Here is a 21,720-nt window from a genome sequence, read left to right as displayed (position 1 = left end):
CAAAAGTCAAAAATTTAAAAAGATGTATTCAGAAAATGGTCACTGCCACCTCTTCCACCCTCTTTCCCTCACCCTGTAGAAGTGACCATTTTTATTTGTTCCTTTTTGTCTGTATAAGTTTATTGATAAGTTGGAGGTTTTTTGTTTGTTTTGGTGTTTTTCTAGTTTCTAACTCATTCGTTTATGCTTTTAGCTTTATTATTTTCTTCTTAGCTTTCTTTCCATTTGATTTATTGGTTTTTTTCCCTTAGCTTTTTGAGTCCAATTCTAAATTCACTTATTTTTAATGATAAAAGAATTTTAAGGCTTTGAATGATTTCCTCTGAGCACTGCTTTAGATGTACCCCATAGATTCTGATATGAAATGTTTCATTAATCATTGTCTTCTAAATAGTCTACTGTTTTGATTTATATTCCCCCTTTAGCTCAAAAGTGGTTTGATAGAGTTTATGTTTTTCCCGCAATTGGAAGAGTGACACTAATTTTGAGAATTGCTGTGGAGGTTTTAGGGAATTTAAGTCCCAGTTTCTCACATTCACATTGATTATAATAGTTGTATATTAATTGGAAAAAAAAAATTTTTTTTTAATTTTCTATTGATGACAAATTTGAAACACGGAAATATTAAAGTAGCCAGAAACAGAATGTGACTGGGCAGCAGGGCATGCTAATACTAAGCTGACTTATCTAAAGAACTTCTCAGGGTGCCTGGGACAAAAAACATCTTAGTGAATCTCTGCCATAGATTCCAATGTGGGCAATGACCTCAGACAGCTTCCAACCTCCTTCCAATGGAGTATCGTGAATGTGAAGTAATTTAATACTGTAGATTGAGAACTGGGAAACCTGGATTTGAGCCCGACTCTAGCCTAGCAGTTTACCTCACTTGTTTGAGTTTGTATTCTCATCTATAAAATGAAGGGTATGGTCCTTTCTCTAGGTCTAGAAATCTATCATTCTGAGACTTGACTATTTCTATAGCAAGTTAATGGCAGGGCTGGAAATGGGACCCAGGTTCCTTCCTCCAGTAAACCTGATATTTCAGTTTCTTTCCAGTCCATTTCGATGCTAATTATTATCCAGTATTCTACAAACTCTTTCATAATTTCTACTTGGGAAATGTATGTTTTCTCAAATATATATTTATGTATTTTTTTTATATGTATAGATGTGTTAGTATCTTTTGTGAATGGTTCTAGTAGCCTTAATTCATACAATAGAAAGGAAGCAATTGGGTATTTGATACTTATTTCCTCAATCACAAATATCTAAGCCCTTCAGTAAAATGATTAAATTACCTTTATTTTCTATGTGGCTACCTATCGATTTAATATTTGTGTCATCAGGGTGGGATTTGTTTTAATTAATTGTCTATCGGGCTAATATTAAGAAATGAAAAACACATGATTCTATTGCCTAAGCATTCGGTTTGGTTAATAATTGGGGCAGTGACATTTTGATGAGTTCATAGAAATAAGCAGCTTTTTTTTGAGCCTGTCCCTCCCCCATCCTCCTCGGCCCTACCCATTCTACAGTTTAACACCTGGTTTTTGCTCTCCTTAGGCTATCCGGCTCTCCTTAGAGCAGGCCCTGCCCCCAGAGCCAAAGGAAGAAAATGCTGAGCCCGTGAGCAAACTGCGAATCCGGACCCCCAGTGGCGAGTTCCTGGAGCGGCGTTTCCTGGCCAGCAGTAAGCTCCAGATTGTCTTCGATTTTGTAGCCTCCAAAGGATTTCCATGGGACGAGTTCAAGTTACTGAGCACCTTTCCTAGGAGAGATGTAAGTTCCCATGCCCCTTCTCCCAAAAGGGAAATATCCCATCATTAAGTAGTCCCAAAAAAAGTCCCTTGATGCAGACTATGACAAGGCAGCACACCCAGGAACGCTTCTTTGTTCTGCACACCACTCTCTCCTCAGCCTTTAGAGAAGTTATGGCTTCCCAAGCCAGAAGACATATGCCCAGTAGTCTATGTAAGAAATTAGGTATTAGGTCTTTCTTCCTTCCTAGCTGTTTCCCCTGTGTAAATATTCAGAGAGGCTTTCCCAAGATCTCATCTCTGTATACCTCACTTGGGAACTGCATGCAGCTCAATCAAGGTCAATCCCTACTCTTCAAAGGTGATTTAGGAATGATTTTAGATTCACCAAGAGCAAGTCATGCTAAACCAAGAGTATTTTTTCATCTGGTAGGCTTACTACCCTGGCAAGTCAGGAAGGGTGACCCATATTCACTGTATATCTGTATCTCAGCATGGCGTTTGATAGTCTCTCATTGTCTTGGCAAAGTACAGGGATACAGATCCACAGTTTGGTAGATTCATTGCTGAGTAAATAGTGTGTCCAGGAAGTGTTGATTAAGAGATTGCTGTATCCTTGGAAAGAACCTGTTGTTGTACCATCAAGTCAGTTCTGACTCATTACAACCCTATATGACAAAGTAGAACTGCTCCCATAGGTTTTCCTAGGCTGTAATCTTTACAGGAGCAGATTGCCAGGTCATTTCTCCTTTCAAGTGGCTTGTGGGTTAGCAGCCTAGCTTTTAACCATTGCACCACCAAGGATCCTTGGAGAGAACCTAGAAGCTCTATATTTAATCCTTTACTACTCACCATACGTATCAGCAACTTAAATGAAGGCTTTATCAGACTTATGGATTGTGAAAAGTAGGATTCAAGAAAACCTTAAACTGCTAAAACCATAGAAAAAAATGAACCTGCAGATATTATACAGGAATAGAAAGAGAGAGAGAGATTCATACATTAGACTTAGAAAAATCAACTTCTCGGATTTAGGATGGAAAGACCGTGCTTAGCAGAGGTATGGTTGAATTAAGCTGAATTTTTTTTTACATTAGTAATGTGCTGTGGCTGCCAACAACAAAGCTGGCTGCATTTTTTAGTTGTATAATCATAATAAGAGAATAACTTAATCATTATATTCAACTCTGCACTAAAATAAACTCTCTTTGAAAGAGTCTTTAGACTCCCTGCTGAAACAGGAACCCGGAAGAAACAGAGCCTGTCTAGAGTAGGGCTGGTAAGAAGATGAGGGAACTAGAAATCATGTCATTTGAGGAACTTTTCCTCTAAAAAAGGAAAGGCCATGGGAGACATGATTGTTGTCTTTAGCTCCTTGAAGGCCTGCTATGTAAAAGAGGATCTGACTCTGTGAAGCTCTAGGGGCAGAACTAGGACCAATGAGTTGAAAGTTGTAGGAGGCAAATTTCAGCCTCATGTAACAGTTTTCTAAAAAGAGGAATACCTTGTATTGTGAGATAGTGATTTTTCCCATCATTAGAGGTAACCAAGCACCACTGAATGAGCACTTTTCAGCAATAATTGATACACAGAGAAAGGGGAGAAGATGATGGAGGTTGGGGAAGGAGAGGGATTCATTCTTGGCATTCCTGCTTTATATGGAATGAAGTTTAAACTGACTTACCTTTAAGATACATAATAAATCTCAAGATTCTGTGGTTCTACTGTGATCTAGTAGCAGGATTTCTAGTAACCTAGATTAGTAATCTAACACACCAATACCAAAGATTTGGTTAAGGCTGTCTTAGTCCCTTATATTGACTGTCAGATTTGCAGAATAGAGCCAGAAACCAGTGATGTATTTTAGGTCCACCACCAGCCACAAATCCTCTCTGAGTAGGATGAGGATCCTGCCGCTTTTGTCTAAGCCTAGGGGACCGTGGACCCCAGGTGCTGGCCGTTGGCCCCTCTCTTACTGGCTCCACCTACAGCTGTAAGCTCTTCCCCTTTATTCATATATAAAATGCACAAACATGCAAAAGGGGAAACGTATTCATGTGCTGTATGGACTACACATTCAGGTAGGAAACTACCTTAAATCTGACACCAAATTTGAGCTCTTAATATCTTGAACATTTAGAAATCAAGGGGCTCAAAATCAGCCTGGTTCTGATACTTTATGTTCTATGATGAACATCTCACCTTGGGGAACTTACAAAAATTAGAAGCTACATTAGTCCCCCCACAACCCTGGGTTTGATGTCACTCCCCTTCTCTAGACCTGTAAAATGGAAGTACCAAAAGAGATCTAAAGATCTTCCTGGCTTTTAAAATTAAACTTTATTTTATTTCAAATTAGTTTTTAAACTTAATTACTAAAGTGGGTTTTATGATCAGTATTAATGACCTTTCCCACAGGGTAAAAATGTGGACTGTGGAAAGTTGCTGCTAAAAAGAAGCAGGGGCACTGTGAAGTGAAATGCAGAGGGTTCTTGGGCTGCTATAGCCTGCCTAGCTCTGCTCTGGCCAAACCCTAGGTTCAGGCCCTTCAGCACAGACTGTATTAAATGTCAGTGTGGGTTAACCTTGAATAGAGGGTCAGTCACTTAGTCTTTGAGAAAACTTACTCATGATTTAGATCATTCATCCTGTTTTACAATGTTGAAGAAAACTATTTAGTCTGATTAACAGTCTCTTCTCCCAATGACCCTTTCACACCTGACCCCATTTTTATCTTCGCCTGTATCCCAAGACCAATTTATACCAAGTTTGTTTCAGTTCCCCAGAGAGAAAGTCAAACCGCAGGGGTTTGCTCCTATAAGAGGAATCAAGAGCACCCCAATACCCACCATAGGTCCATTTTATAGTTCTTGGCCAACCTAGAGTTATCTGCCCTGGAGTAATTTTTCTAAAGTCCTACTCCAGTCATTCCTCCCGGCTTGAAAACTCTTCAGTAGCTCCTAAAAGACTCATCACCTTGGAGTCAGTTTCCACCCGTGGTGACCCCACGTGTGTCAGACTGGAACTGCACTCCTAAGGGTTTTCAGTGACCGTCATCTTACTGGAGCAGATCACCAGGACTTTCTTCTGCTGCTGAGCAGATTAGAACTGCCAACCTTTCGGTTAGTAGCCAAGCATAAACTGGCTGTGCCATCTAGGGACGTTAGTAGTTTCCTACTGCCCTAGAATAAGGACAGACCCCTTAACATGCTTCTAAAACTCTTTACAAACTGATCCATGCTTGCTTATCCAGCCTTGTATCCTGACTCTCATCACTTATTGCCATCACCTGCAAGTGTGAACTCCCGCCTCATGAGATTGCTTACTATTCACTAAAGTTACAAAAGCCTCTCCTGCCTCTGTGCTTTTGTACACTCCGTTCTCTTGTCCTTGAATATTCACCCTCACCACTTTACCAGGCCTGTTAGAGCTTATTATTTTAATGCCCAGCTCAAATGTCATCCTTTCTGTGAAGCCCTCCCTGTTCTCCCAAGCAGTTGTTCCTCCCACCCATGTACCCATTACAGATTGTACATTCCTCTGTCTTAGCACTTCTCCTATTGTTCTATAACTGTTTACAGGCACTCTCTGTATTGCGTTCATGCCCCTCTCCCCTGCAGTTCCCAGCATGGTGCCTCCCATATAAGCATTCAGTAACTTGGTGAATGTTAATGACCTCAGACTCCCCTAAATCTCTGGTTCCAGAGTGAACTAGAGGGGCTGTTCCAAATGAGAACAGATGTCCTAGGCCCACCCAGATTCCAGACCTAAACCCAGAAAGCCCACCCAGGACTCATTAGGCTGACTAGAGCCAGAGGTGGGGTGAGATTTAATGGCCCTTCATCCCTTTCTGAATGCTCTTTCAAGTTGAATGACTAGTGTTTTTGCAAGGCTATTCTGTAACAGCCATCTGTGTCTGCAAGGATTAGGATCTAATTTGTAAAAGTCATCTTAAATTACAGCCAAACTAAAGACTGTTAAAAAGCACATCTTAAGACCTTGCCTGTTTAATAACAAATAACATAAGATTTAACTCTAGGAGTCTTATTGTGTCCTCCTTTCCTCCACAAAGCAGAGACTGGCTTCTCACCAGAGGCCATGTTAAACATTCTTCTCCCTCACCCCTCACCAACTCCCACCAACCAAAACAATACTCCATGTTAAGATTTCTCAACTGTCCAACTGTTTACTAAATGTCCACTGTGTATACTTCACTGAACTGAACACTGTGGGATAACCAAGATAGCACCAGACATAGGCCCTGCCCAGAAAAGCTAAGGATTGAGTTGCTGGGAGCATTGGGCTATTTGTGTGTTTCTGTTTTTGTTTTTGTTTTTCAGTTTGCTAATAGCAGTTATCAGGAGAAGGAGTAGTATTTATTTACAGAGCTTTGGTCATTAAGCTCAACCTCTTGGACATGTTAGAGCCATATGAACATCAGTGGCCAATTTGCTTTACTTGGGTATTGCCCTGGCAGTAAGGTAGGTGAGTCGTAAAAGCTGAGGAATAACACTGACCGCACTACTACTCACTGCACGTAGAAGTCAAAGTGAGGGGCTGCTGCCAGTCCCCCACTTCCCCTCTGAACCTACAGCACCGAGTGCCATTTGGTATGAAGCTATCAATATCCCCAGCCTTCCTCTTCTGTACCACTTTCTCATCTTTCTCTTCTCTCCTCCTCCTCTTCCCACTCCCCCTTCTTTCCAATCCTACTTTATCCCTTTTATCCTTTCCCCTTTCTTTCTATTCTTCCTTCCTCCTTATTTCTTTATCCCACAACTCTTCCCCTTCGCACCTCCTATTTTCCCTTTTTTGCCTACTCTTATCCACATCACTCAGAGAAGCTCCACTTGCAACTGGAGAAATGAGGTTCTTTCTATTTAGAAAAATATGAATAGTGGAGGACATTAGGAAAGGAGGATGGAGATGGCAGGGGAACACTAGACTGGTGTCCTGTGTACCTTTACCTGATATAATCACAGCCCTGTTTTTACCCCAAGAATGTTCCTTCCTCCAGATCTGTAGATGTGACCCCCCAAAACAGAAAATCATGCATTCAGGAATAAAAACTATTCAGATATTTTATATTCTAAAGTAAAGTAATTAATGTGTCTTTCCTCCCCGCCCCACCCTGCCCACTTTCTGGTTTTTTCCCTCCATAGCTGTAAACTCTTATAAATTTTTTCTTTCTCTCTCTAATACTTAAAGGAACAGGAGAGTGAGTATAAACCAGCTCCTAGCAGGGTTTTCTACAGAGTAGGCCTTCAGTAAAAGTTTGTTTAAATTAACTGGAGAAAAAAATCTTACAAAATTAGAGTATAATTTGTTTCCCTCACTAATCCACTTTTATTACACTAAGCACCAAGCTAAGAGCTGGAAATACAGTGCTAAAAAACAACAATATAGTTCTCACCCTTATAGGACATACAGTCTGTATTCAGAAGCTACTGCTGGAAAATGTTTGACTTCATCAATAACACAAGGATATCCTATTTCCCACCATAAGGAAACACAAGCAGTTTCTTTTGTATTTCATTCATGTATTAGTTCTTTTATACAGCAGAACATTTGCTGAGCAACCACTCTATACTACTCTATACCAGGTCCTGGTGATACAGGAATAAAAGAAATTGTTACTGACCGTGAAGAGTTCATATTATAGTGAAAACATAGATCTAAAGCAAATTACATCACAGATTATACCCACAGTTGGAAGGACTGGTAATTTCAAATTGCAGTGGTAAGGGAAGGCATTATAAAGGAAGTGAATTTGAGCTAACCCTTGCACAGAGAGATTTTGGGTGGCTAGAAGCAGAATGGCATGGTAAAAAGTAAAAATTTTGGTGATTGTCAGACCTGTATCTGAATCCCACTCCATCACATATCTGCTGTATCATATTGGGCAAATCACTTGACTTCACCGAACTTCTATATCCTCATCTTTGAAAGAGCAATAATAATATCTCAGAAAGTTATTAAAAAAAAAAAAAAAGTAAGAGTTAAATAGTAAATGTAAGCTACTGTGTCCCTAACATAAAATAAACAGTATCTGTTATCATTGTCCTAAGGGAGGATTATTAAGGGATGTTTGCAGCTGTTTCTTCTCATTTTGAGTCATGCCACATCAGCAAATGAAGGTCCCTAAAGCGTTACCCCATCCACATCATTAAGGTCGACTCTACTTTGAGGAGGCAGGTCTTTCCCAGTCATCTTTTGAGTGCCTTCCAACCTGGGGGGCTCATCTTCCAGCACTATATCAGACAATATTCTGCTGCCATTCATAAGGTTTTCACTGGCTAATGCTTTTCAGAAGTAGGCTGCCGGGTCTTTCCTCCTTGTCTGTCTTAGCCTGGCTCAGCTGAAACCTGTCCTCCATGGGTGACCCTGCTGGTATCTGAATACCAGTGGCATAGCTTCCAGCATCACAGCAACATGCAAGCCCCAACACTACAACAAACTGACAGATTTAATAATAATAATTGGAACCTGAAATGTACGAAATATGAATCTAGGAAAATTGATAATCATCAAAAATGAAATGGAACGCATGAACATCAGTATCCTAGACATTAGTGAGCTGAAATGGACTGGTATTGGCTATTCTGTATCAGACAATCATAGAGTCCACTACACTGGGAATGACGACTTGAATAGGAATGGTGTTGCATTCATCGTCAAAAAGAACATTTCACGATCTATCCTGAAGTACAGTGCTGTCAGTGATAGGATAATATCCATACACCTACAAAGAAGACCAGTTAATATGACTATTATTCAAATTTACACACCAACCACTAAGGCCAAAGATGAAGGAATAGAAGATTTTTATCAGCTGCTGCAGTCTGAAATTCATCGAATATGCAATCAGGACACATTGATAATTACTGGTGATTGGAATGTGAAACATAGAAACAAAGAAGGAGGATCGGTAGCTGGAAAATATGGCCTTGGTGATAGAAACAATGCCAGAGATCGAATGATAGAATTTTGCAAGACCAACGACTTTTTCATTGCAAATACCTTCTTTCACCAACACAAACAGCAAATATACGTGGACCTCACCATACGGAACACACAGTAATCAAATTGACTACATCTGTGGAACAGACCATCGGCATCAATTGCTTATATGCAAGTTCAAGATGAAACTGAGGAAAATCAGAGCAGGTCCACAAGAGCCAAAATACGACCTTGAGTATATCCCACTTGAATTTAGAGAGCATCTCAAGAATAGATTTGACACATTGAACACTAGTGACTAAAGACTAGACGAGTTGTGGAATGACATAAAGGACATCATACATGAAGAAAGCAAGAGGTCATTGAAAAGACAGGAAAGAAAGAAAAGACAAAGATGGATATTAGAGGAGACTCTGAAACTTGCTCTTGAACATCAAGAAGCTCAAGCAAAAGGAAGAAAGAATGAAGTAAAAGAGCTGAACAGAACATTTCCAAGGGCAGCTCGAGAAGACAAAGTAAAGTATTATAATGACACATGCGAAGAGCTGGAGATAGAAAACCAAAAGGGAAGAATACGCTCGGCGTTTCTCAAGCTGAAAAAACTGAAGAAAAAATTCAAGCCTTGAGTTGCAATAGTGAAGGATTCTATGCGGAAAATATTAAACGATGCAGGAACCATCAAAAGAAGATGGAAGGAATACACAGAGCCATTATACCAAAAAGAATTAGTCAGTGTTCAACCATTTCAAGAGGTAGCATATGATCAGGAACTGATGGTACTTAAGGAAGAAGTCCAAGCTGCTCTGAAGGCATTGGTGAAAAACAAGGCTCCAGGAATTGATGGAATATCAATTGAGATGTTTCAACAAACAGATTGCAGCACTGGAGGTACTCACTCCTCTATGCCAAGAAATATGGAAGATAGCTTCCTGGCTAACTGACTGGAAGAGATCCATATTTATGCCTATTCCCAAGAAAGGTCATCCAACCGAATGCAGAAATTACAGAACAATATCATTAATATCACACGCAAGCAAAAACAGCTGTAGCATTATATTGACAGGGAACTGCCAGAAATTCGGGCCGATTTCAGAAGAGGACGTGGAACCAGGGGTATCATTGCTGATGTCAGATGGATCCTGGCTGAAAGCAGAGAATACCAGAAGGATGTTTACCTGTGTTTTATTGACTATGCAAAGCCATCGGACTGTGTGGATCATAACAAATTATGGATAACATTGCGAAGAATGGGAATTCCAGAACACTTAATTGTGCTTATGAGGAACCTTTACATAGATCTAGAGGCAGTAGTTCGGACAGAACAAGTGGATTCTTATTGGTTTAAAGTCAAGAAAGTTGTGCATCAGGGTTCTGTCCTTTCACCATACCTATTCAATCTGTGTGCTGAACAAATAACCTGAGAAACTGGACAATATGAAGAAGAACGGGGCATCAGGATTGGAGGAAGACTCATTAACAACCTGTGTTATGCAGATGACACAACCTTGCTTGCTGAAAGTGAAAAGGACTTGAAGTACTTACTAATGAAGAGCAAAGACCACAGCCTTCAGTATGGATTGCACCTCAACATAGAGAAAACAAAAATTCCCACACCTGGACCAATGAGCAACATCATGATAAACGGAGAAAAGATTGAGGTTGTCAAGGATTTCATTTTACTTGGATCCACAATCGACGGCCATGGAAGCAGCAGTCAAGAAATGAAAAGACGCATTGCATTGGGCAAATCTGCTGCAAAAGATCTCTTTAAAGTGTTGAAAAGCAAAGATGTCACCCTGAAGACTAAGGTGCGCCTGACCCAAGCCATGGTATTTTCAATCACATCATATGCATGTGAAAGCTGGACAATGAATAAGGAAGACCAAAGAAGGATTGACACCTTTGAATTGCGGTGTTGGTGAAGAATATTGAATATACCATGGACTGCCAAAAGAACAAACAAATCTGTTTTGGAAGAAGTACAACCAGAATGCTGCTTAGAAGCAAGGATGGCGAGACTGTGCTTTACAAACTTTGGATATGTTTGTTGTCAGGAGGGATCACTCCCTGGAGAAGGCCATCACTCTTGGCAAAGCACAGGGTCAGCGGAAAAGAGGAAGAGCCTCAACAAGGTGGATTGACACAGTGGCTGCAACAATGAGCTCAAGCATAACAATGATTGTAAAGACGGCACAGGACCGGGCAGTGTTTTGTTCTGTTGTGCATAGGGTCGCTATGAATCGGAACTGACTCGACAGCACCTGACAACAACAAGAGAGACAAGGAAGGTGGGAAGGGTTTAGAGCTAAAGAAGGCATGGCAACAGTGCATTCTTTCTCTAGAATCTGGATGTTTGTGTTAAAGTATCCAAATGCTATAACCCAGGCTTAAGACTATATCACTGGGGAGCCTTGGTGGTGCAGTGATTAAAGCGCTTGGCTGCTAACTGAAAGGCCAGCAGTTCAGCCATTCCATGGAGAGAGATGTGGCAGCCTGCTTCCGTAATGATTTACAGCCTTAGGAACCCTATGGGCAGTTTTACTCTGTCCTATAGGGTCACTATGAGTTACAATCAATTTCTCATATCTGGAAAAGACCTTAGATGTCAGGGCAAATGCTCTCATTTAATAGATGGGAGAATCAAAGCATGGTAAAATTAAGCACTATACTACAACCAGTCATAATAGCAAGGCTGATACTAATAGCGAAGTTTTCTCATGGCCATTGCTTTTTAAGATCTTGATTTGTTGGCTCCTTTTTAAAAGCTTGTTAAATATAGAGTTCCACTTTAAACTTAGAGCCATAGAACAAGAGAACATAGAATCAGTATTCAAGAACACCTAGTAAATAGTTGTTGAATAAATAAATTCATTAATTTAGACCATATCTCATATTCATAGGTAAGGAAATTGAAGCTGATCCCAGGGAGGTGAGTGCTTCTCAGCAAAGAGAGAGTCAGCCTGAGAACCAAGATCTCCTGTCCCACAACCCATGCTACTGTCTTTTTTTTATTATTATTATTATCATGGTTCCTAATAATAGAATTTCACTTTCTCCCAAATTCAAATAACAGAGTGACTTTAGGAACTTGCAATAAATTTAGCTCCAAGCACCAATATTTTAAAATATTCTATGCTTCAGCAACCTTCATATGTTAATGCCGCTAATGTTATAGTGAGATTGATTTTCAGTTTATATTAGACTGAACTTGATTTTTTCTTTTTTTTTTTTTTATTGAACTTTAGATGAAGGTTTACAGAACAAACTAGTTTCTCATCAGACAGCACACACATTGTTCTATGACATTTGTTAACAACCCCACAACATGGCAACACTCTCCCTTCTCAACCCTGGGTTCCCTTTTACCAGCTGTCCTGTTCCCTTCTACCTTCCAGTCCCTGCCCCAGGGCTGGTGCACCCCTTCAGTCTTGTTTTGTTCCATGGGCCTGTTCAATCTTTGGCTGAATGGTGAACCTCCGAAGTGGCCTCATTACTGAGCTGAAAGGGTGTCTGGGGGCCATACTCTCAGGATTTCTCCAGTCTGTCTCAGACCAGCAAGTCTGGTCTTTCTTTTTGAGTTGGAATTTTGTTCTACATTTTTCTCCAGCTCTCTCTAGGACCCTCTATTGTGATCCCTGTCATAGCAGTCAGTGGTGGTAGCTGGGCACCATCTAGTTGTACTGGACTCAGTCTGGTGGAGGCCATGGTAGATATGGTCCATTAGTCCCTTGGACTAATCTTTCTCTTATGTCTTTAGTTTTCTTCATTCTTCCTTGCTCCCAAAGGGGTGAGACCAGTGGAGTATCCTAGATGGCTACTCACAGGCTTTTAAGACCCCAGACACTACTCACCAAAGTAGAATGTAGAACATATTCTTTATAAACTCTGTATGCCAGTTGAACTAGATGTTCCCTGAGACCATGGTTCCCACAGCCCTCAGCCCAGCAATTCAGTCCCTCAGACATGTGTCTATGGAGCTATCACAGGCTTGCCTTGTACAGGTTGTGCTGGTTTCCCCAGTATTAACTACGGTCTTATCCTTCACCAAAGTTACCACTTATCTATTGTCTATTAAGTGTTTTTCCATTCCCACGCCTCCCCTCCCTCGTAATGATCAAACATTGTTTCTTTTTGTATGTAAACCTTTTCATGAGTTTTTACAGTAGTGGTCTCATACAATATTTGTCCTTTTGTGGCTGACTTATTTCACTCAGCATAATGTCCTCCATATGCCTCCATGTTACAAGACGCTTCACAGAGTCATCATTGTTCTTTAGAGTTGCATAATACTCCACTGTGTGTATGTACCACAGTTTGTTTATCCATTCATCTGTTGATAGACATCTAGGTTGTTTCCATCTTTTTGCTATTGTGAACAATGCTATAGTGAACATGGGTGTACATATATCTATTCGTGTGACAACTCTTATTTCTCTAGGATATATTCCTAGGAGTGGGATTGCTGGATCATATCGTATTTCTATTTCTACCTTTCTAAGGAACTGCCATATCGTTTTCTGAAAAGCGCCTTATCATTTTGCATTCCTACCAGCAGTGCCTAAGTGTTCTGATCTCCCTGCATCCTCTCCAACATTTGTTATTTTCTGTTTTACTGATTCGTGCAGATAATGCCAGGGTGAGATGGTATCTCATTGTGGTTTTGATTTGCATTTCTCTGATGGCTAGAGATCATAAGCATTTCCTCATGAATGTCTTTTTTAGTGAAATGTCTGTTCATTTCCTTTCCCAGTTTTTTTAATTGGATTATTTGTCTTTTGGTTGTAGATGTGCTGGATTTTCTTGTAGATATTAGAGGTTAGACCTTTGTCTGATTTATAATCGCCAAAAATTTTTTCCTAGTCTGTAGGTTCTCTTTTTACTCTTTTGGTGAAGTCTTGTGATGAGCATAAGTGTTTTAATTTTTAGAAGATCCCAGTTATCTAGCTTATCCTCTGGAACTTGTGTGCTGTTGGTTGTGATTTGTATCCAGTTAATGCCGTGTATTAGGGCCTGTAATGTTGATCCTAAATTTTCTTCTATGAACTTTGTGGTTTTTGGCTTTATAGTTAGGTCTTTGATCCACTTTGAGTTAGTTTTTCTATATGGTGTGAGGTATGGGTCCTGTTTCATTTTTTTGCAGACAGACATCCAGTTTTGCCAGCACTATTTGTTTAAAAAGACTGTCTTTGGGATACGAGATAAACGTACAAAAATCAGTTGGATTCCTCTACACCAACAAAAGGAACATCGAAGAGGAAATCACCAAATCCATACCATTTACAGTAGCCCCCAAGAAGATAAAATACTTAGGAATAAATCTTACCAGAGATGTAAAAGACTTATACAAAGAAAACTACAAAACACTTCTGCAAGAAACCAAATGAGACCTACATAAGTGGAAGAACATACCTTGCTCATGGACAGGAAGACTTAACATTATAAAAGTGTCTATTCTACCAAAAGCAGTCTATAGATTTAATGCAATTGTGATCCAAATTCCAACACCATTCTTTAGTGAATGCAGAAACAAATCACCAACTTCACATGGAAGAGAAAGAGGCCCCGGATAAGTAAAGCATTACTGAAAAAGAAGAACAAAGTGGGAAGCCTTACTCTACCTGATTTTAGAACCTATCATACTGCCACAGTAGTCAGAACAGCCTGGTACTGGTACAACAAAAGATAAATAGACCAATGGAACAGAACTGAGAATCCAGACATAACTCCATACACATATGAGCAGTTGATATTTGACAAAGGCCCCAAAACAAAAAGACAGTCTTTTTAAAAAATGGTGCTGGCATAACTGGATAGCCATCTGCACAAAAATGAAACAAGACCCATACCTCACTCCATGCACAAAAACTAACTCAAAATGGATCAAAGACCTAAATATAAAATCTAAGATGATAAAGATCATGGAAGAAAAAATAGGGACAATGTTAGGAGCCCTAATATATGGCATAAACCGTATATAAAACATTATAAAGAATGTAGAAGAGAAACTAGATAACTGGGAGCTCCTAAAAATCAAACACCTATGCTCATCCAAAGACTTCACCAAAAGAGTAAAAAGATTACCTACAGACTGGGAAAACGTTTTTAGCTGTGACATTTCCGATCAGTGCCTGACCTCTAAAATCTACATGATGCTGCAAAAACTCAACTGCAACAAGACAAATAACCCAGTTAAAAAATGGGCAAAAGATATGAATAGACACTTCTCTAAAGAAGACATTCAGGTAGCTAACAGATACATGAGGAAATGCTCACGATCATTAGCCATTAGAGAAATGCAAATCAAAAGTAGAATGAGATTCCATCTCACTCTAACAAGGCTGGCATTAATCCAAAAAACACAAAACAATAAATGTTGGAGAGGCTGTGGAGACATTGGAACACCTACACACTCCTGGTGGGAATGTAAAATGGTATAACCACTTTGGAAATTGATTTGGTGCTTCCTTAAAAAGCTAGAAATAGAACTACCATATGATCCAGCAATCCCACTCCTTGGAATATATCCTATAGAAATAAGAACCTTTACATGAACAGATATATGCACACCCACGTTCACTGCAGCACTGTTCACAATAGCAAAAAGATGGAAGTAACCAAGGTGCCCATCGACGAATGGATAAATTAATTATGGTATATTCACACAATGGAATACTACGCATCGATAAAGAACAGTGAGGAATCTGTGAAACATTTCATAACATGGAGGAATCTGAAAGGCATTATGCTAACTGAAATTAGCCAATTGCAAAAGGACAAATATTGTATAAGACCCCTATTATAAGACCTCGAGAAATAGTTTAAACAGAGAAGAAAATATTCTTTGATGGTTATGAGAGGGGAGGGAGGGAGGGTGGGAGAGGGATATTCACTAATTAGATAGTAGACAAGAACTACTTTAGGTGATGGGAAAGACAACACACAATACAGGCGAGGTCAGCATAAGTGGACCAAACCGAAAGCAAAGAAGTTTCCTGAATAAACTGAATGCTTCGAAGACCAGCATGGCAGGGGCAGGGATTTGGGGACCATGGTTTCAGGAGACATCTAAGTCAATTGGCATAATAAAATCTATTAAGAAAACATTCTGCATCCCACTTTGGAGAGTGGCATCCGGGGTCTTAAATGCTAGCAAGCAGCCATCTAAGATGCATCAATTGGTCTCAACCCACCTGGATCAAAGGAGAATGAAGAACACCAAGGACACAAGGTAATTACAAACCCAAGAGACAGAAAGGGCTACATAAACCAGATACTGCACCAATCTGAGACCAGAAGAGCTAGATGGTGCCTGGCTACAACCCATGACTGCCATGACAAGGAACACAACAGAGAACCCCTGAGGGAGCAGGAGAGCAGTGGGACGCAGACACCAAATTCTCGTAAAAAGACCAGACTTAATGGTCTGACTGAGACTAGAAGGACCCTGGTGGTCGTGGCCCCCAAACCTTCTGTTGGCCCAGGGCAGGAACCATTCCCAAAGCCAACTCTTCAGACAGGGATTGAACTGGACAATGGGTTGGAAAGGGATGCTGGTGAGGAGTGAGCTTCTTGGATCAGGTGGACACTTGAGACTATGTTGGCATCTCCTCCCTTGAGGGGAGATAAGAGGGTAGAGGGAGTTAGAAGCTGGCGAAATGGACACAAAAAGAGAGAGTGGAAGGAGGGAGCGGGCTGTCTCATTAGGGGGAGAGCAATTGGGAGTATGTAGCAAGCCGTATATAAGTTTTTGTGTGAAAGACGGACTTGATTTGTAAACTTTCACTTAAAGCACAGTAAAAATTAAGAAAAAAAAAAAAAGACTGTCTTTTTCCCATTTGATGGACTTTGGGCCCTTGTCAAAGATCAGGTGACCATAGGTGGATGGATTTACATCTGGGCTCTCAGTTCTGTTTCATGGGTCAATGTATCTGTCATATCAGTACTAGCCTGTTTTGACTACTGTAGCTGTATAGTAGGTACTGAGGTCGGGTAGTGCTAGTCCTCCTACTTTATTCTCTGTCTTCAGTAGTGCTTTACGTATCCGAGGCTTCTTCCCTTTCCATATAAAGTTAATGATAAGTTTTTCCATCTCTTTAGAGAATGTTGTTGGTATTTGCATCGGTATTGCATTGTATTTGTAAATTGCTTTGGGTAGAATTGTCGTTTTCACAATGTCGAGTCTACCTATCCATGAGCATGGTATGTTTTTCCATTTATGTAGGTCTCTTTGGGTTTCTTGCAGTAGTGTTTTGTAGTTTTCTTTGTATACATCTTTTACATCCCTGGTTAGATTTAGTCCCAAGTTTTTTTGTTTGTTTGTTTGTTTTTTAGGGTCTATTATAAATGGTATTGTTTTTCTGATTTCCTTTTCATCATTCTCTATTGGTGTATAGGAATCCAACTGATTTTTGTATGTTTATCTTGTATCTTGCAACTCTGCTGAATCTTTGTATTTGTTCCAATAGTATTCTCATGGAGTCTTTTGGATTTTCTAAGTATAGTGTCATATCATCTGCAAATAGGGACAGTTTAACTTCTTCATTGCCAATTTGGATGCCCTTTATTTCTGTTTCTTGCCTTATTGGTCTAGCTAAGACCTCCAACACAATGTTAAATAGGTGTGGTGATAAGGGGCATCCTTGTTCCTGTTCTCAAGGGGAATGTTTTCAGCCTCTCTCCACTGAGAACAATGTTAGCCATTGGCTTTGCATAGATGCCCTTTATTATATTGAGAAATTTCCCTTCTATACCTATTTTATTGAGAGTTTTCTCAGGAATGGGTGTTGGACTTTGTCGAATGCCTTTTCTGCACTGATCGAGATAATAATCATGTGATTCTTTCCTTTTATTTATGTGGCGTATTATGTCGATTGATTTTCTAATGTTGAACCATCTTTGCATACCTGATATGAATCCTACTTGGTAGTGGTGTATTATTTTGTTGATATGATGCAGAATTCTATTGGCTAGAATTTTGTTGAGAATTTTTGCATCTATATTCATGAAAGATATGGGCCGTAATTTTCTTTTTTTGTGGTGTCTTTGCCTGATTTTGGTAACAGGGTTATGCCAGCTTCATAGAATGAATTCAGAAGTATCGCTTCCTTTTCTATGTTCTGAGATAGTTTGAGTGGTACTGGTGTAAGGTATTCTCTAAAAGTTTGGTAGAATTCTCCAGTAAAGCCATCTGGGCCAGGGTTTTTGGTGTTGTTGTTGTTGGGAGTTTTTTTAATTACCTTGTCAATCTCTTGTTATGGGCCTGTTCCAGATTTTCAATATCATTTTGTGTTAGTTTGGGTAGGTCGTGTGTCTCTAGAAATTTGTCCATTTCCTCTAGGTTTTCAATTTTTTTGGAGTATACTTTTTCATATGATACTTTTTATTTCATTTGAGTCTGTTGTAATGTCCCCCATTTCATTCCTTATTTGGGTTATTTGCACTTTCTCCTGTTTTTCTTTTGTAAGTTTGGCAAGTGGTTTGTCGATTTTGTTGATCCTTTCAAAGAACAAACTTTTGGTTTTGTCGATTCTATCATTTTTCTCTTCTCTATTTCATTTATTTCTGCTCTGATCTTTATTATTTCTTTTTTTCTGGTGTCTGTGGGCTTCTTTTGCTGTTCTCTATTTGTTCAAGTTGTGTAACTAATGTTTTGATTTTGTCCCTTCTTTTTTGATGTTTCCATCTAGTGCTATAAATTGACCTCTGAAGACTGCCTTTGCTGTGTCCCAAAGGCTTTGGTATGATGTATTTTCATTCTTACTTGTTTCTAGAAACTTTTTTATTCCATCTTTGATTTCTTGTATTACCCAGTGGTTTTTAAGCACGATGTTATTCAGTTTCCATGTAATTGATTTTTCCTTTTTTCCCTTACTCTTCCTGTTGTTAATTTTTATTTTGATGGCATTGTGGTCAGAGAAGGTACTTTGCATTATCTCAGTGTTTTGGATTTTGTGGAGCCTCTTGGATAGTCAGCTTTTCATCATTCATGATATTAGGGAAATTTTCTGTCAGTAACTCTTCAATGATCCTCTCTTTTTTTTCCATTTTCTCTCTCTATCCTGGAATGCCAATCGCTCGCAGATTTTTGCTTTTGAGTGTATCCCATATAATTCTCAGGGTTTCTTCATTTTTCTTTGATCTTTTTTCTGATTTTTCCTCAAACAGAGTTGTGTCCAAGTGTTTGTCTTCAATTTCGCTGATTTTGTCTTCCATCGTTTCAGACCTGCTCCTCAGCCCTTCAGTGACACTGTCCATTTTTGAAATCTTGTTCATCTTTTGGGTTTCTAATTGTTATTTTTGAATGATTTCTAGTTGTGCATTTATTTTGGTGTTCCTTTATTATTTTCCTGAATTGTTCCATTTTTTTGGTCTGTATTATCCATGAATTTGTCTGCCTTTTCCATAAATTTGTCTGTTTTTTCCTTATTTTTGTCTGCTTTTTGCTTCAACTCTTGGATTGCTCTGAATATTAGAGATTTGAATTCCCTATCAGGTAGTTCTAGTGCCTTTTCTTCTACTGGAAAGTCATCTGGTGTTTTATTTTGGGCACCTACTGGGACCATCCTGTCCTTTTTTTTTTTTTTTTTTTATGTTTTGATATTGTCTGCTGCCTTTGGGACATGCAGTAGTTGTTTTCTTTGTTTCTTGATTGTAGATTTGTTTGTTTTGTCCTGCTTTTTTGTTTTATTTGGTTATGTCTGAGCAAGCGGGCTGTGCATTTTTTGTTTGCTCATCTGTAGTCACATTACTTTTCACCTCCTTGTCCAATGGGCAGGGCCAGTCATTCAGCTATGGTGCAGCAGGGCAGATCCAGCTGAAGGGTTGTTTGTGACATGTACTAGGGCCAACAGGGCAGGCCAGGAATCAGTGTTGGGCAGGTTCCAGTAGGCCGTGCCTGCACCGCTCAGGGGTGTGATGCTATGCACGGTGCAGGTAGGCAAGAAAGAGGGGGGAGGTTGTGATGTGTGGAGCTGATAGGGATATAGGAGAGAAGAGAGAAGCAGGAGCCAAAAACAAACAAGCAAGCAAATTATAAAAGAGTGCTAAGGGAGCTTGCTGTTGGAGTGCATAGATGAGAAACTGAGAAATGGAGAAAAGCAAAAAAGAAAGAAAAAGTAACTAGATAAAAAGTTGGAAAAGAAAAACCCCCAGAAGTCCCAGAGTCCCACCAGTGGGGCTGCCAAGACTGGGGAAGTTGCTCCCAGGCTACACGGTATAGCCTGACTAAAGGGGGGTTAGATGTCACAGAAGCCCAGGTATTCAGGAGACAGGAAAAGAAGATAAGTGTATAGAGAGGATAACTGAGAAATGGAGAAGGACAGAAAGGGAAGAAGAGAGAGAAAAGAGAAAAAGGGAAGAGAGGGGGGGAAAAAAAGGAAGAAATGCCCCCAGGCATCCCACCTACGTGGCTGCGCAGATTAGGGGTGTGGCTCCTAAACCATGCAGTGCAGCCCGGCTAGAAGGGGCTCCCAAGCTGTGAAAAGAAAAAGAAAACAAGGGGGGAAAAAAAGCCCCAGGGCTCCCACCAGCAAGGTGTCACGGGCCGGGTGAGTGGCTCCCCAGTGGAGCGTGGCTTCACAGCCTTTCAAGAAGAAGCAAAGATGGCACGTGGAGCCAGGTGTTCCAGAGTAAGGAGGGGGAGGTGGTGGGAAGCACAAAAGAAACCAAAAGAGACGGAAAGAATCAACATCAGCTCAGGGCCCAGGCCCATGTGGGCAGGGCAAATCCGAATCCAAGCAGCCTGAGGCCAAAGCAGTTGCCTCCTGGCCGAGAGACTGTGGCTGGCGGGAAGGGGGGGGGTTAAGTGGGGAGGGCTAGGAAAGAGTATATTGCTTGTTACAGGGTGCTCTTTCTCCTGCTGGGAGTTCCGTGAAGCTGCTTTCCCGTGCTCCCTGTCTGCCAATCCCCGACAGGAGTCCAAGATGGCAGATTCGTGCTGCATTAGCTGATGGGGACTTCAGCACATATCTCTCCTTGCTCTCTGGCCTCTTTCAGTCTCGTATTCCATTCGGTGCTTGACTGAGTTCTTTGTCTCTTTATTTGACACTTCAGGTTCCAGGAACAATGTTTGCCTCTGTTTTACTTAGTTTTTCGGGTCTTTGCTGTGGAAGGACAGCATGGTGCTTCTGTCTACGGCGCTATGTTCTGAGCTTGATTTTTTTTTTAAAGCAAAGTCAGAAGGAAAAAATTTTAATGCATTGAACTACCTATATCTTTAAAACTTTGTTTTCAAAATAAACCAAAAGGAAGCATCTAATGAGTGAAATTCATGTTAAAGTATGCTGAGCTTTTGCCGTTCCCCAACTCCCAGGCATTTTATATCACCATATCTAATTATCGAGGTTCTTCAATATCCCTAAATGGTCAAAATTCAGAGAAAAAGGGCTATGATTGTAGAATGGAACAGAATTAAAAATCTAGTTTGTCACAATATCAACTCTGTCTCTAAACTTCTCAAACTGGTTCTTTCCTCTCCTCCCCTTCCCTACCTCCAATGCCGTTGCCCAACTCTAAGACTTCATAGCCCAAATTAAATCTAACCCGTTGCTGTTGAGTTGATCCTAACTCATAGTGCCCCTATAGAACATAGTAGAACTGCCCCATAGGATTTCCAAAGACCATCTGATGGATTCGAACTGCCAGCGTTCTAGTTAGCAGCTGAGCTCTTAATCACCGTGCCACCAGGGTTCCCTACAGCTTCCTAATTCATCTCCCTGTCTCCAGTCTTCCCCCTCCCCCAGTCTGTCCTCCCCACTCTCTCCAGTTATTTTTCTGAAACAAACTTGGTATCTCTCTCCTGCTTAGAAGTCTTCAGTGGTTCTGATGGCCTACAAGAAAAATTCCAAATTCCTTATCAAGGCATACAATTCCTTCACAATCTCCCACCATCTACTATTCCAGCTCGGTTCCTCGCATTCGCTCTCATTAGTTCCCTACCATATGCATCCTACCATTAAGCCACAACAAACTCTTGACTGAAAGAAACCAGGAGATCTTACTCAAG

The 21,720-nt window shown here is 40.3% G+C and overlaps 1 protein-coding gene across 2 annotated transcripts in view; it reads left to right on the top strand.

The window, feature by feature from the left end:
* FAF1 (Fas associated factor 1) overlaps positions 1 to 21,720 on the top strand; it is a 602,340-nt gene that overhangs the window by 551,000 nt on the left and 29,620 nt on the right. For both annotated transcript variants that reach the window (XM_049875181.1, XM_049875180.1), the window contains exon 18: positions 1,564 to 1,779. In XM_049875181.1, the coding sequence (XP_049731138.1) occupies positions 1,564 to 1,779 (216 nt within the window). The remainder of the gene's footprint in view (positions 1 to 1,563; positions 1,780 to 21,720) is intronic.

The sequence above is a fragment of the Elephas maximus genome, chromosome 3 (assembly GCF_024166365.1).
Source record: "Elephas maximus indicus isolate mEleMax1 chromosome 3, mEleMax1 primary haplotype, whole genome shotgun sequence".
Classification (NCBI taxonomy): domain Eukaryota; kingdom Metazoa; phylum Chordata; class Mammalia; order Proboscidea; family Elephantidae; genus Elephas; species Elephas maximus.
Note: the sequence above shows the minus strand (reverse complement) of the source record. Positions and strands in the feature narration are given on the sequence as shown.